This window comes from Aegilops tauschii, chromosome 4 (genome assembly GCF_002575655.3).
Source record: "Aegilops tauschii subsp. strangulata cultivar AL8/78 chromosome 4, Aet v6.0, whole genome shotgun sequence".
Classification (NCBI taxonomy): domain Eukaryota; kingdom Viridiplantae; phylum Streptophyta; class Magnoliopsida; order Poales; family Poaceae; genus Aegilops; species Aegilops tauschii.
Genome location: NC_053038.3, coordinates 83,729,938 through 83,744,672, shown reverse-complemented (window position 1 = coordinate 83,744,672; position 14,735 = coordinate 83,729,938). Strand labels below are relative to the sequence as shown.

The window sequence follows — 14,735 nt, the reverse complement described above, 5'->3', positions numbered from 1 at the left end:
CATCATCTGTAGAGTATATATTATGTATTGCACATGTATTGGAGTTATGGCTCACCTCCTAGTTTTGTATAGTTGAGATAGAGGCCTTCTCTTGTATTATATATGCGTCCACCAGCATCCCAATCAATACATCGCATTGCAAATCATCTGTCTACATGGTATCATCCTTTTCGGTCTAACCCTAAGGTAGCTGCCGCCGCCGCTGCGCCTTCCCGCGCCGCCGCCGCCGCACCCCACCACCGCAACCGCCGCTGTCGCGTCCCTCTCCCTACTATCCCGCTCCGCCGCTGCTAGTGCCCCGCTTCCGCCCCATGCCGCCGCCGCCGCGCCATCTTCTCTGCGCCGCCGCCGCCCCCTGTTGCGCCCGCGCCGCTGCTCCTCCTAGCCAGCCGTGCCCTCCATCCCGCGACGCCGCTCCCTTCAGCCAGCCGATGCACCCTCTTCTCGCTGCAGCCGCGCCCACCGCTGCTGCCACCTCCTCCTCACAACCCTAACCCTAGCCGCTACTCCACATGCCGCTGCCATGTCGTGGCCATCATCCCCCGGCTCCTCCACCACCCACTCGTCCAACACGTTCGCTGGTCCCGAGCCCTCCGCCGCCACCATCCGTGACCTCAACATTGAGGCCCGGGTCCCTATCCGTCTCGACAGCTCCAGCACGTCATACTACGTGTGGAAGACCTACTTCAACCTCGTCTTTCGCAAGTACTATCTCATCGAGCACATCAACGATTCCGTGGATAGCGCGTACATGCGAGGCAACCCGGAGTGGTCCGCCATCGAGGCCACGATCATCCGTTGGTTCTACCAGACGGTCTCGAAGGACATCTTCCACACGGTCGTTGCCAAGGACGACGCCTGCATCGTGTGGGCTAAGATCAACACGCTCTTCACCGACAACAAACTTCAGCGCCTTGTTTTCTTGCAGCAGGAGTTCTTTGGCTGTCACCAGGACAACTCCACCATCGATGAGTACTTCATGAGGCTCAAGATTCTCGTCGACGAGCTCCGCGACATCAGCGCTAAGGTCTCTGACGACCTCATGCTGAGCACCCTCACCGCCGGTCTTAATGAGGACTTCGGCAACGCGGCGTCCAACCTCACCCTGCTGCCGCAACCCACTTTCCAGCGCATCGTCGCGTACCTCAAACTTGAGGAGCGCCGGATGACGAAGCAGACGCAGCGGGTCCAGCACACCGCTCTCGCCAGCCCGTGCCGCCCGACCCCGCGGGCTACTACCCGCTGCCGCCTGCTCCGCCCGCGCCCCTGCTCCTCCCCAGCAGCCGCAAGGTGGCGGGGGCCGGCGCAATAGGCGGGATGGCGGGGGCCGCCGCCAGCAGCAGGCGCAGGGCGCAGGGGGGCGCCCCGCTACCAGCAGCCGCCTCCACCGTGGGCCGCCGGGCATAACCCGTGGACGGGCATCGTCCATGCCTATCACATGCCCGTCCCGTGAGCTCCTACACGGGTCTCCTTGGCCCCCGTCCAGCGGGCCACCAGGCGTTCGTCGGCGCCCTGAAAGTGCAACTATCCCTAGGTGGTTTTGGTAATTCCTAACAACATATAGCTCATTGAGCTAATGCTATTTTAAGATAGATATTTCAGGAAAGCTCAATGATTGGCATGGCATGGATTAGAAAGTGGACCCTTCAAAATGCTAAGAACAAAAGATTGGCTCAAGCTCAAAGCACAAGACTCTACATTTTCTATTTTAGTGATCCAAGATCACATTGAGTCTAGAGGAAAAGCCAATACTATTAAGAAGGGATGAGGTGTTGCTTAATGAGGTGCTTCCTCAAAATGCTTAGTGATATGCTCCAAAACCCTCCACTACTTTCTCATATCCACATATGTCCCAAACCACAAGTACAACTCGGCCCCACCGATTCTTTCTATCCGGCGCCACCGAGTTCAGTTGACATAGCCATTGCCAGAAACCCTAGTCTTTTCGGTCTCACCGATAGGGATCTCGGTCTCACCGAGATGGGATTGTAATCTCTCTGTTTCCCTTCGTAACGTTTCGGTCAAACCGAGATGAGCGATCGGTCCCACCGAGATTGCAATGCAAACTCTCTATTTCCCTTTTGTAATGTTTCGGTCCAACCGAGATGAGCGAATCGGTCCCACCGAGTTTGCCTGACCAACTCTCTGTTTGACTATTACCAAAATCGGTCTCACCGAGTTTGTGTAATCGGTCTCACCGAGATTACGTTATGCCCTAACCCAAATGAAATCGGTCCTACCGAGTTGACATGTCGGTCCCACCGAAACACCTAACGGTCACATTATGAACCAAATCGGTCTGACCGAGTTCTCTGAATCGGTCCCACCGAGTTTGGTGATTTGTGTGTAACGGTTAGATTTTGTGTGGAGGCTATATATACCCCTCCACCCACTCTTCATTCGTGAAGAGAGCCATCAGAACATGCCTACACTTCCAATACATATTTTCTGAGAGAGAACCACCTACACTTGTGTTGAGGTCAAGATATTCCATTCCAACCACTTAAATCTTGATCTCTAGCCTTCCCCAAGTTGCTTTCCACTCAAATCTTCTTTCTACCAAATCCAATCCTATGAGAGAGAGTTGAGTGTTGGGGAGACTATCATTTGAAGCACAAGAGCAAGGAGTTCATCATCAACACACCATTTGTTACTTCTTGGAGAGTGGTGTCTCCTAGATTGGCTAGGTGTCACTTGGGAGCCTCCGACAAGATGGTGGAGTTGAACCAAGGAGTTTGTAAGGGCAAGGAGATCGCCTACTTCGTGAAGATCTACCCTAGTGAGGCAAGTCCTTCGTGGGCGACGACCATGGTGGGATAGACAAAGTTGCTTCTTCGTGGACCCTTCGTAGGTGGAGCCCTCCGTGGACTCGCGCAACCGTTACCCTTCGTGGGTTGAAGTCTCCATCAACGTGGATGTACGATAGCACCACCTATCGGAACCACGGATAAAAATCTCTGTGTCAACATTGCGTTTGCTCCCTCAAACTCATCCCTTTACCTTCATATGCAATTGTTTTACATTCCGCTGCTATACTCTTAGAATTGCATGTGTAGGTTGATTGCTTGACTTGTGCTAAATTGTTAAAATCTGCCAAGAACTAAAATTGGGAAAAGGCTAGATTTTTATTTGGCCAAGTAGTATAATCACCCCCCTCTAGACATACTTTCGATCCTACACGCCCCCTACCAGCCCTATGGTGCCCCGCTCACGCCGCCACCCCTCGATGGCTACGGCGCGCCCGCCCAGGTGCCGCCCTATGGAGGCCAGCTGCTGCCGCCAGCACCTGCACCGTGGGACTCAGCCCTCCTGGCCGCCCTACACTCGGCGCCGTCGTCGAGCCACTATGGTGGTGGAGGCGACTGGTACATGGACTCGGGTGCTACTGCGCACATGACAGCTCATCCCGGTAACCTATCCTCTTCCACTCCAGTTCACACTCCTACTCGTATCACCATTGGCAACGGTTCCTATTTACCAATCTCCCATGTCGGGAGCACCAGTTTTCCTTCTAATTCCACACCTATCAGTATGTCTAATGTGAAGGAAATATGCCCTAGAGACAATAATAAAGTTGTTATTTATATTTCCTTATATCATGATAAATGTTTATTATTCATGCTAGAATTGTATTAACCGGAAACTTAGTACATGTGTGAATACATAGACAAACAGAGTGTCCCTAGTATGCCTCTACTTGACTAGCTTGTTAATCAAAGATGGTTAAGTTTCCTAGCCACAGACATGTGTTGTCATTTGATCAACGGGATCACGTCATTAGAGAATGATGTGATGGACAAGACCTATTCGTTAGCTTAGCATTATGATTTTTGAGTTTTTTGCTATTGCTTTCTTCATGACTTATACATGTTCCTCTGACTATGAGATTATGCAACTCCCGAATACCGGAGGAACACCTTGTGTGCTATCAAACATCACAACGTAACTGGGTGATTATAAAGATGCTCTACAGGTGTCTCCGAAGGTGTTTGTTGGGTTGGCATAGATCAAGATTAGGATTTGTCTCTCTGTGTGTCGGAGAGGTATCTCTGGGCCCTCTCGGTAATGCACATCACTATAAGCCTTGCAAGAAATGTGAATAATGAGTTAGTTACAGCATGATGCATTACGGAACGAGTAAAGAGACTTGCCAGTAACGAGATTGAACTAGGTATTGAGATATCGACGATTATCTCGGGCAAGTAACATACCGATGACAAAGGGAACAATGTATGTTGTTATGCGGTTTGGCCGATAATGATCTTCGTAGAATATGTAGGAGCCAATATGAGCATCCAGGTTCCACTATTGGTTATTGACCAGAGATGTGTCTCGGTCATGTCTACATAGTTCTCAAACTCGTAGGGTCCGCACGCTTAACGTTCGATGACGATTTGTATTATGAGTTATGTGATTTGATGTACCACAGGTTGTTCAGAGTCCCGGATGAGATCACGGACAAGACGAGGAGTCTCGAAATGGTCGAGACATAAAGATCTATATATTGGAAGGTTATATTCGGACACCGGAAGGGTTCCAAAGTGTATCAGGTATTTTTCGGAGTACCGGGAGGTTACTGGAACCCCCTGGGGAGTCTATGGGCCTTATTGGGCCCTAGTGGAGAAAGATGGCAGCAAGCAAGGTGTGGGGCGCACCCCCCTAGGCCCAAACCGAATTGGTTTAGAGTTTGGGGGGCCGGCCCCCTCTTTCCTTCTCCCCTCCTCCTCTTTCCTCCTTCTCCTAGTAGGAATAGGAAAGGGGGTGCCAAACGTACTTGGAGTAGGATTGCCCCCCCTTGGCACGCGCCTCCTCCTAGGCCGGCCTCCTCCTCCCTCCCTCCTTTATATACGTGGGGAGGGGGCACCCCAAAGGACACTCAAGATTTGTCTTAGCCGTGTGCGGTGCCCCCCTCCACAGTTACACACCTCGGTCATATCGTCGTAGTGCTTAGGAGAAGCCTTGTGCCGGTAACTTCATCATCACCGTCGCCATGCCGTCGTGCTAACGGAACTCTCCCTCGGCCTCAACTGGATCAAGAGTATGAGGGACGTAATCGAGCTGAACGTGGGCTGAACATGGAGGTGCCACACGTTCGGTGCTAAGATCGGTCGAATCGTGAAGACGTACGACTACATCAACCGCGTTGATATAACGCTTCCACTTTCGGTCTACGAGGGTACGTGGGCACACTCTCCCACTCTTTGCTATGCATCACATAGATAGATCTTGCGTGATCGTAGGAAAATTTTGAATTACTACATTCACCAACAGTGGCATCCGAGCCAGGTCTATGCGTAGATGTTATATGCACGAGTAGAACACAAAGAGTTGTGGGCGATAACAGTCATACTGCTTACCAACATGTCATACTTTGATCCGGCGGTATTGTTGGATGAAGCGGCTTAGACCGACATTACGCGTACGCTTACGCAAGACTGGTTCTACCGACGTGCTTCGCACACAGGTGGCTAGTGGGTGTCTGTTTCTCCAACTTTAGTTGAATCGAGTGTGACTACGTCCGGTCCTTGTTGAAGGTTAAAACAACACACTTGACGAAAAATCGTTGTGGTTTTGATGCCTAGGTAAGAATGGTTCTTGCTAAGCCCGTAGCAGCTACGTAAGACTTGCAACAACAAAGTAGAGGACGTCTAACTTGTTTTTGCAGGGCATGTTGTGATGTGATATGGTCAAGACATGATGATATAAATTGTTGTATGAGATGATCATGTTTTGTAACAGAGTTATCGGCAACTGGCAGGAGCCATATGGTTGTCGCTTTATTGTATGCAATGAAATCGCCATGTAATTGCTTTACTTTATCACTAAGCGGTAGCGATAGTCTTAGAAGCAATAGTTGGCGAGATGACAACGATGCTTCGATGGAGATCAAGGTGTCAAGCTGGTGACGATGGTGATCATGGCGGTGCTTTGGAGATGGATATCAAAGGCACAAGATGATGATGGCCATATCATATCACTTATATTGATTGCATGTGATGTTTATCGTTTATGCATCTTATTTTGCTTAGTACGGCGGTAGCATTATAAGATGATCTCTCATTAAATTTCAAGGCATAAGTGTTCTCCCTGAGTATGCAGCGTTGCGACAGTTCATCGTGTCGAGACACCACGTGATGATCGGGTGTGATAAGCTCTATGTTCAAATACAACGGGTGCAAGCCAGTTTTTGCACACGCAGAATACTCGGGTTAAACTTGATGAGCCTACCATATACAGATATGGCCTCGGAACACTGAGACCGAAAGGTCGAGCGTGAATCATATAGTAGATATGATCAACATAGTGATGTTCACCATTGAAAACTACTCCATCTCACGTGATGATCGGACATGGTTTAGTTGACTTGGATCACGTGATCACTTAGATGATTAGAGGGATGTCTATCTAAGTGGGAGTTCTTAAGTAATATGATTAATTGAACTTTAATTTATCATGAACTTAGTCCTGATAGTATTTGCATATCTATGTTGTAGATCAATAGCTTGCGATGTAGCTCCCCGTTTATTTTTTGATATGCTCCAAGAGAAAAATAAGTTGAAAGATGATAGTAGCAATAATGCGGACTTGGTCCGTGATCTGAGGATTATGCTCATTGCTGCACAGAAGTATTATGTCCTTGATGCACCGCTAGGTGACAGAACTATTGCAGGAGCAGATGCAGACGTTATGAACGTTTGACAAGCTCGGTATGATGACTACTTGATGGTTTAGTGCACCATGCTTTACGGCTTAGAACCGGGACTTCAAAAATGTTTTGAACAACATGGAGCATATTAGATGTTCCAAGAATTGAAATTGGTATCTCATACTCATGCCCGTGTCGAGAGGTATGAGACCTCTGACAGTAGTTTGCCTACAAGATGGAGGAGAATAGCTCAACCAGTGAGCATGTGCTTAGATTGTCTGGGTACTACAATTGCTTGAATCAAGTAGGAGTTAATCTTCCAGATAAGATAGTAATTGACAAAGTTCTCTAGTCACTATCACCAAGTTACTAGAACTTTGTGATAAACTATAATATGCAAGGGATGACGAAAGTAATCCCGAGCTCTTCGCGATGCTGAAATCGGCGAAGGTAGAAATCGAGAAATAACATCAAGTGTTGATGGTTAACAAGACCACTAGTTTCAAGTAAAGGACAAAGGGATAGCAAGGGAAGTTCAAGAAGAATGACAAGCAAGTTGTCACTCCCGTGAAGAAACCCAAAGCTAGACTCAAGCCTGAAACTGAGTGCTTCTACTGTAAAGGAAATGGTCACTGGAAGTGGAACTACCCTAGATACTTGGCGGATAAGAAGGATGGCAAAGTGAACAAAGGTATATTTTATATACATGTTATTGATGTGTACTTGACTAGTGTTTATAACAACCCCTTGGTATTATATACTGGTTCAGTTGCTAAGAGTAGTAGCTCTAAACAGGAGTTGCAAAATGAACAGAGACTAGTTAAGGGCGAGGTGACGATGTGTGTTGGAAGTGATTCCAAGGTTGATAAGATCACCATCGCACACTCCCCATACCTTCGGGATTGGTGTTGGACCTAAATAAATGTTATTTGGTTTTTGCGTTGAGCATGATTATAATTAGATCATGTTTATTGCGATGCGGTTATTCATTTAAGTCAGAGAATAATTGTTGTTCTATTTACATGAATAAAACCTTCTATGGTCAAACATCCAATGTAAATGGTTTATTGAATCTCGATCGTAATAATACACATATTCATAATAGTGATGCCAAAAGATGCAAAGTTAATAATGATAGTGCAACTTATTTGTAGCACTGCCGTTTAGGTCATATTGGTGTAAAAGCGCATGAAGAAACTCCATGCTGATGGATTTTTGGAATCACTTGATTATGAATCATTTGATACTTGCGAACCATGCCTCATGGGCAATATGACTGAGACTCCATTCTTTGGAACAATGGAGCGAGCAACCGACTTGTTGGAAATAATACATACTGATGTATGCGGTCCGATGAGTGTTGAGGCTCGCGGCAGATATCGTTATTTTCTGACCTTCACAGATGATTTGAGCAGATATGGGTATATCTACTCAATGAAACATAAGTCTGAAACTTTTGAAAAGTTCAAAGAATTTCAGAGTGAAGTAGAAAATCATCGTAACAAGAAAATAAAGTTTCTACGATCTGATCGTGGAGGAGAATATTTGATTACGAGTTTGGTCTTCATTTGAAACAATGCGGAATAGTTTCGCAACTCACGCCACCCGGAACATGACAGCGTAATGGTGTGTCCGAACGTCGTAACCGCACTTTATTAGATATGGTGCAATCTATGATGTCTCTTACTGATTTACCCCTATCGTTTTGGGGTTATGCATTAGAGACAACTGCATTCACGTTAAATAGGGCACCATCTAAATTCATTGAGACGACACCATATGAACTGTGGTTTGGCAAGAAACCTAAGCTATCGTTTCTTAAATTTTGGGGCGGTGATGGTTATGCGAAAAAGTTTCAACCTGATAAGCTCGAACCCAAATCAGAGAAATGTGTCTTCATAGGATACCCAAAGGAAACTGTTGGGTACACCTTCTATCACTGATCCGAAGGCAAGTTATTCGTTGCTAAAAATGGATACTTTCTAGAGAAGGAGTTTCTCTCGAAAGAAGTGAGTGGGAGGAAAGTAGAACTTGATGAGGTAATTGTACCTGCTCCCGAATTGGAAAGAAGTTCATCACATAAATCAGTTCTAGTGATGCCTACACCAATTAGTGAGCAAGTTAATGATGATGATCATGAAACTTCAGATCAAGTTACTACCGAACCTCGTAGGTCAGCCAGAGTAAGGTCCGCACCAGAGTGGTACGGTAATCCTATTCTGGAGGTCATGTTACTTGACCATGACGAACCTACGAACTATGAGGAAGCGATGATGAGCCCAGATTCCGCGAAATGGCTTGAGGCCATGAAATCTGAGACGGGATCCATGTATGAAAACAAAGTGTGGACTTTGATTGACTTTCCCGATGATCGGTGAGCCATTGAGAATCAATGGATCTTCAAGAAGAAGATGGACGCTGATGGTAGTGTTACTATCTACAAAGCTCGACTTGTCGTGAAAGGTTTTCGACAAGTTCATGGTGTTGACTACGATGAGATTTTCTCACTCGTAGCGATGCTTAAGTCTGTCCGTATCATGTTAGCAATTGCCGCATTTTATGAAATCTGGCAAATGGATAACAAAACTGCATTCGTTAATGGATTTATTAAAGAAGAGTTATATATGATGCAACCAGAAGGTTTTGTCAATCCTAAAGGTGCTTACAAAATGTACAAGCTCCAGCGATCCATCTATGGACTGGTGCAAGCATCTCGGAGTTGGAATATATGCGTTGATGAGTTGATCAAAGCATATAGTTTTATATAGACTTGCGGTGAAGCATGTATTTACAAGAAAGTGAGTGGGAGCACTACAACATTTCTGATAAGTATATATGAATGACATATTTTTGATCGGAATTGATGTAGAATTTTCTGGAAAGCATACATGAGTGTTTGAAAGGAGTTTTTCAAAGAAAGACCTCGATGAAGCTGCTTACATATTGAGCATCAATATCTATAGAGATAGATCAAGACGCTTGATAAGTTTTTTCAATTAGTACATACCTTGACAAGATTTTGAAGTAGTTCAAAATGGAACAGTCAAAGAAGGAGTTCTTGCCTGTGTTGCAAGGTGTGAAGTTGAGTAAAGACTCAAAACCCGACCACGGCAGAAAATAGAAAGAGAATGAAAAGTCATTCCCTATGCCTCAGTCATAGGTTCTATGAAGTATGCTATGATGCGTACCAGACCTATTGTGTACCTCACCATGAGTTTGGCAAGAGGGTACAATAGTGATCCAGGAGTGGATCACTGGACAGCGGTCAAAATTATCCTTAGTAGAATAAGGATATGTTTCTCAGTTATGGAGGTGACAAAAAGTTCGTCGTAAAGGGTTACGTCGATGCAAGTTTTGACACCGATCCGGATGACTCTAAATCTCAGTCTGATACATATTGAAAGTGGGAGCAATTAGCTAGAGTAGCTCCATGCAGAGCATTGTAGACATAGAAATTTGCAAAATACATACGGATCTAAATGTGGCAGACCCGTTGACTAAACTTCTCTCACAAACAAACATGATCACACCTTACTACTCTTTGGGTGTTAATCACATGGCGATGTGAACTAGATTATTGACACTAGTAAACCCTTTGGATATTGGTCACATGGCAATGTGAACTATAGAGTGTTAAATCACATGACGATGTGAACTATTGGTGTTCAATCACATGGCGATGTGAACTAGATTATTGACTCTAGTGCAAGTGGGAGACTGAAGGAAATATGCCCTAGAGGCAATAGTAAAGTTGTTATTTATATTTCCTTATATCATGATAAATGTTTATTATTCATGCTAGAATTGTATTAACCGGAAACTTAGTACATGTGTGAATACATAGACAAACAGAGTGTCCCTAGTATGCCTCTACTTGACTAGCTCGTTAATCAAAGATGGTTAAGTTTCCTAGCCCTGGACATGTGTTGTCATTTGATCAACGGGATCACATCATTAGAGAATGATGTGATGGACAAGACCCATTCGTTAGCTTAGCATTATGATCGTTGAGTTTTATTGCTATTGCTTTCTTCATGACTTATACATGTTCGTCTGACTATGAGATTATGCAACTCCCGAATACCGGAGGAACACCTTGTGTGCTATCAAACATCACAACGTAACTGGGTGATTATAAAGATGCTCTACAGGTGTCTCCGAAGGTGTTTGTTGGGTTGGCATAGATCGAGATTAGGATTTGTCACTCCGTGTATCGGAGAGGTATCTCTGGGCCCTCTCGGTAATGCACATCACTATAAGCCTTGCAAGCAATGTGACTAATGAGTTAGTTACAGGATTATGCATTACGGAACGAGTAAAGAGACTTGTCGGTAACGAGATTGAACTAGGTATTGAGATATCGACGATCGAATCTCGGGCAAGTAACATACCGATGACAAAGGGAACAACATATGTTGTTATGCGGTTTGACCGATAAAGATCTTCGTAGAATATGTAGGAGCCAATATGGGCATCCAGGTTCCGCTATTGGTTATTGACTGGAGAGGTGTCGCGGTCATGTCTACATAGTTCTCGAACCCGTAGGGTCCGCACGCTTAACGTTCGATGACGATTTGTATTATGAGTTATGTGATTTGATGTACCACAGGTTGTTCAGAGTCCCGGATGAGATCACTGACAAGACGAGGAGTCTCGAAATGGTCGAGACATAAAGATCTATATATTGGAAGGTTATATTCGGACACTCGAAGGGTTCCGAAGTGTATCGGGTATTTTTCGGAGTACCGGGAGGTTACCAGAACCCCCGGGGGAGTCTATGGGCCTTATTGGGCCCTAGTGGAGAAAGAGGGCAGCAAGCAAGGTGTGGGGCGCGCCCCCCTAGGCCCAAACCAAATTGGTTTAGGGTTTGGGGGTCCGACCCCCTCTTTCCTTCTCCCCTCCTCCTCTTTCCTCCTTCTCCTAGTAGGAATAGGAAAGGGGGGGGCAAACCTACTTGGAGTAGGATTGCCCCCCCTTGGCGCGCGCCTCCTCCTAGGCCGGCCTCCTCCTCCCTCCCTCCTTTATATACGTGGGGAGGGGGCACCCCAAAGGACACTCAAGATTTTTCTTAGCCGTGTGCGGTGCCCCCCTCCACAGTTACACACCTCGGTCATATCGTCGTAGTGCTTAGGAGAAGTCCTACGCCGGTAACTTCATCATCACCGTCGCCACGACATCGTGCTGACGGAACTCTCCCTCGGCCTAAACTGGATCAAGAGTACGAGGGACGTCATCGAGCTGAACGTGTGCTGAACACGGAGGTGCGTTACGTTCGGTGCTAAGATCGATCGGATCGTGAAGACGTACGACTACATCAACCGTGTTGATATAACGCTTCCGCTTTCGATCTACGAGGGTACGTGGACACACTCTCCCACTCGTTGCTATGCATCACATAGATAGATCTTGCGTGATCGTAGGAAAATTTTGAAATTACTGCGTTCACCAACATAATGTTCTTGTTTCACCTGACTTAGTCACTAGCTTAGTCTCCGTTCACCAACATAATGTTCTTACTCGTAAGAATCCTCTTACTGTTGAATTTCACGGCGTTAGTTTTTCTGTGAAGGATGCCTGTACCCGGATGGTGCTTCACCGATGTGATAGCCCTGACGAGCTTTATCCCGTGCACGCTGGCGCCTGCACTTCCACACCTGTCGCCCTCTCCGCGACGTCGACCTCTGGCATGCTCGCTTGGGCCACCCCAACCCTGCCATTTTGCGTCAGATTCTTAGGAGTTTTTCTTTCTCATGTAATAAGCTCGACGAGCATACTTGTGAGGCTTGTCATTTGGGCAAGCACGTTCGTCTTCCCTTTAGTGCGTCTACTTCAGTTTCCACTTTTCCGTTTCAGTTGATTCATAGTGATGTTTGGACGTCTCAAGTTGCGAGTAACAAGGGCTATCTATACTATTTGGTGATTTTAGATGATTATTCTCATTATATTTGGACTTTCCCCCTTCGTCGTAAATCCGATGCTTTAGCCACACTCACCACATTTTATTCCTATGTCACCACTCAATTCAGTCGCCCCATACTTGCACCCCAAACTGATAACGGAAAAGAGTTTGACAACGTCGCTCTTCGCTCACTTCTCGCCTCTCATGGCACCATCTTCCGCTTGACTTGCCCCTACACCTCACAGCAGAACGGTCGCGCCGAGCGCATTCTTCGCACTCTTAATGACTGCGTTCGCACGTTGCTCTTTCACACTAACGTGCCCGCTCGGTTCTGGCCCGATGCTCTTGCCATCGCCACTCTTTTAGTTAACATTCGTCCGTGTCGTCCTCGATGGAACTACGCCCCTCACCATCTTCTCTTCGGTACACCACCGTCCTATGATGGTCTCCGCATCTTTGGGTGTCTCTTTTATCCTAGCACCGCGTCCACCACGCCACACAAGCTCGCACCCCGATCCGTCCCATGCGTCTTCCTTGGCTACCCTCCCAACACCAAAGGTTACCGGTGCTATGATCCTGTCACTCATCATGTGTACACCTCGAGGCACGTGTACTTTGTCGAGACAGTGTTCCCATTTTTTCAGGTTCCTCCGGCCACGGTTTCTTCGGCGCCGGCCCCCGCGCCCCCTACCGGGAGTGATGCGCGGCGGCAACCCCCGGCGCCCCCCAGCCCGGCGCCTTCTGCCGCCCCTCCCGGGTTCTCGACTCCCTCCCCCGAGGTTGAGTCTGACCGGGCCCTCGGGTCTCCGGCTCCCTCCTACGAGGTCGAGCCGGTGGGCACACCGCCCGCCACCCCGGTTGGCGCCGCCACCCCTGCAACGGGCTCGACCTCGCCCGTCGCCTCCTCCGTCGCTGGCTCGGCTGGCGATGCCGCCACCACGGCCCCCACCGCCGTGGCCCTGACGTCGCGGCCCCCGCCCCTGACGCCGCGGCCCCTTCCGCCGCTGTGGCCCTCGCCGCCGCGGCGCCCGCCGCCATCACCGGCCCGGTTGTTCCGTCGCTCGGCGTGACTACCCGTGCCTGTGCAGGAGTGCATCGGCCGAGCACGCACTACTCTTCCAACGAGTATGTGTGCGCTGCCTCGACATCGACGCCATCACCCATCCCCACCTCCGCTCGTGCCGCCCTTCGGGATCCCCATTTGCTGGCTGTGATGCAGGAGGAGTTTGACGCCCTACAGCGCAACCGCACGTGGCAGCTTGTTCCGCGACCCCCCCTTCGCCAGCATCATCTCTAGAAAGTGAGTGTTTCACCACAAGACTCGCCGGGACGGTTCTCTCGAGCGCTACAAGGCTCGATGGGTGGTTCATGGTTTTCGGCAGCGCGCGGACGTGGACTTCACCGACACCTCCGCCCCGGTTGTGAAGCCGGGCACGATCCGCGCCGTCCGCCAGCTGGCGGTCTCGCGCGCCTAGCCTGTGCATCAGTTCGACGTCTCCAACGCTTCTTGCATAGCCATCTCGCCAAGCAGGTGTTCTGTGAGCAGCCTACTGGCTTTGTCGACGCCGAGCACCCCGACTTTGTGTGCTTGCTCTCCCGTTCTCTTTACGGGTTGAAGCAGGTGGCTCGGGATTGGTACCAGCGTATCGCAGCCTTCCTGCAGTCTCTGGGCTTTCGGTCCACTCGCTCCGATGCCTCACTCTTCGTGTATCATCAGGGAGCTGACACTGCCTATTTGCTGCTCTACGTCAACGACATCATCCTCACGGCATCCGCCTCCGATCTCCTTCAGCGGCTGACTGCTCGTCTTCGTGATGAGTTCGCCCTCAAGGACTTGGGGCCCCTGCACTACTTTCTCGGCATTGAGGTGATCCGCCGGGCTGATGGTTTCTTTCTGCATCAGCAGAAGTACGCCCACGAGCTCCTGGAGCGTGCCAGTATGCTTAACTGCAAGCCGGCGCCCACCCCCGTCGACATGAAGGCGAAGGTCTCTGCTATGAAGGGTTCCCTCGCGTCCGATGGAGCGTTTTATCGCTCTATTGTCGGTGCTTTACAATACTTCACGCTAACTCGACCCGACCTGCAGTATGCTGTTCAGCAGGTGTGCCTCCACAAGCACGCCCTGTGTGACTCTCACTGGACCTTGGTGAAGCGTATCCTCCGTTACATACGCGTCACCATGTCCTTGGG

At 48.4% G+C, this 14,735-nt stretch overlaps 1 protein-coding gene across 1 annotated transcript; it reads left to right on the top strand.

Moving 5' to 3' along the window:
* Nucleotides 1-523: 523 nt before the first annotated feature.
* LOC109752323 (uncharacterized) lies at nucleotides 524-1,312 on the top strand. The gene has a single exon (XM_020311217.1). The coding sequence runs from the start codon at nucleotides 524-526 to the stop codon at nucleotides 1,310-1,312; it is 789 nt and encodes a 262-aa protein (XP_020166806.1).
* Nucleotides 1,313-14,735: the final 13,423 nt, after the last annotated feature.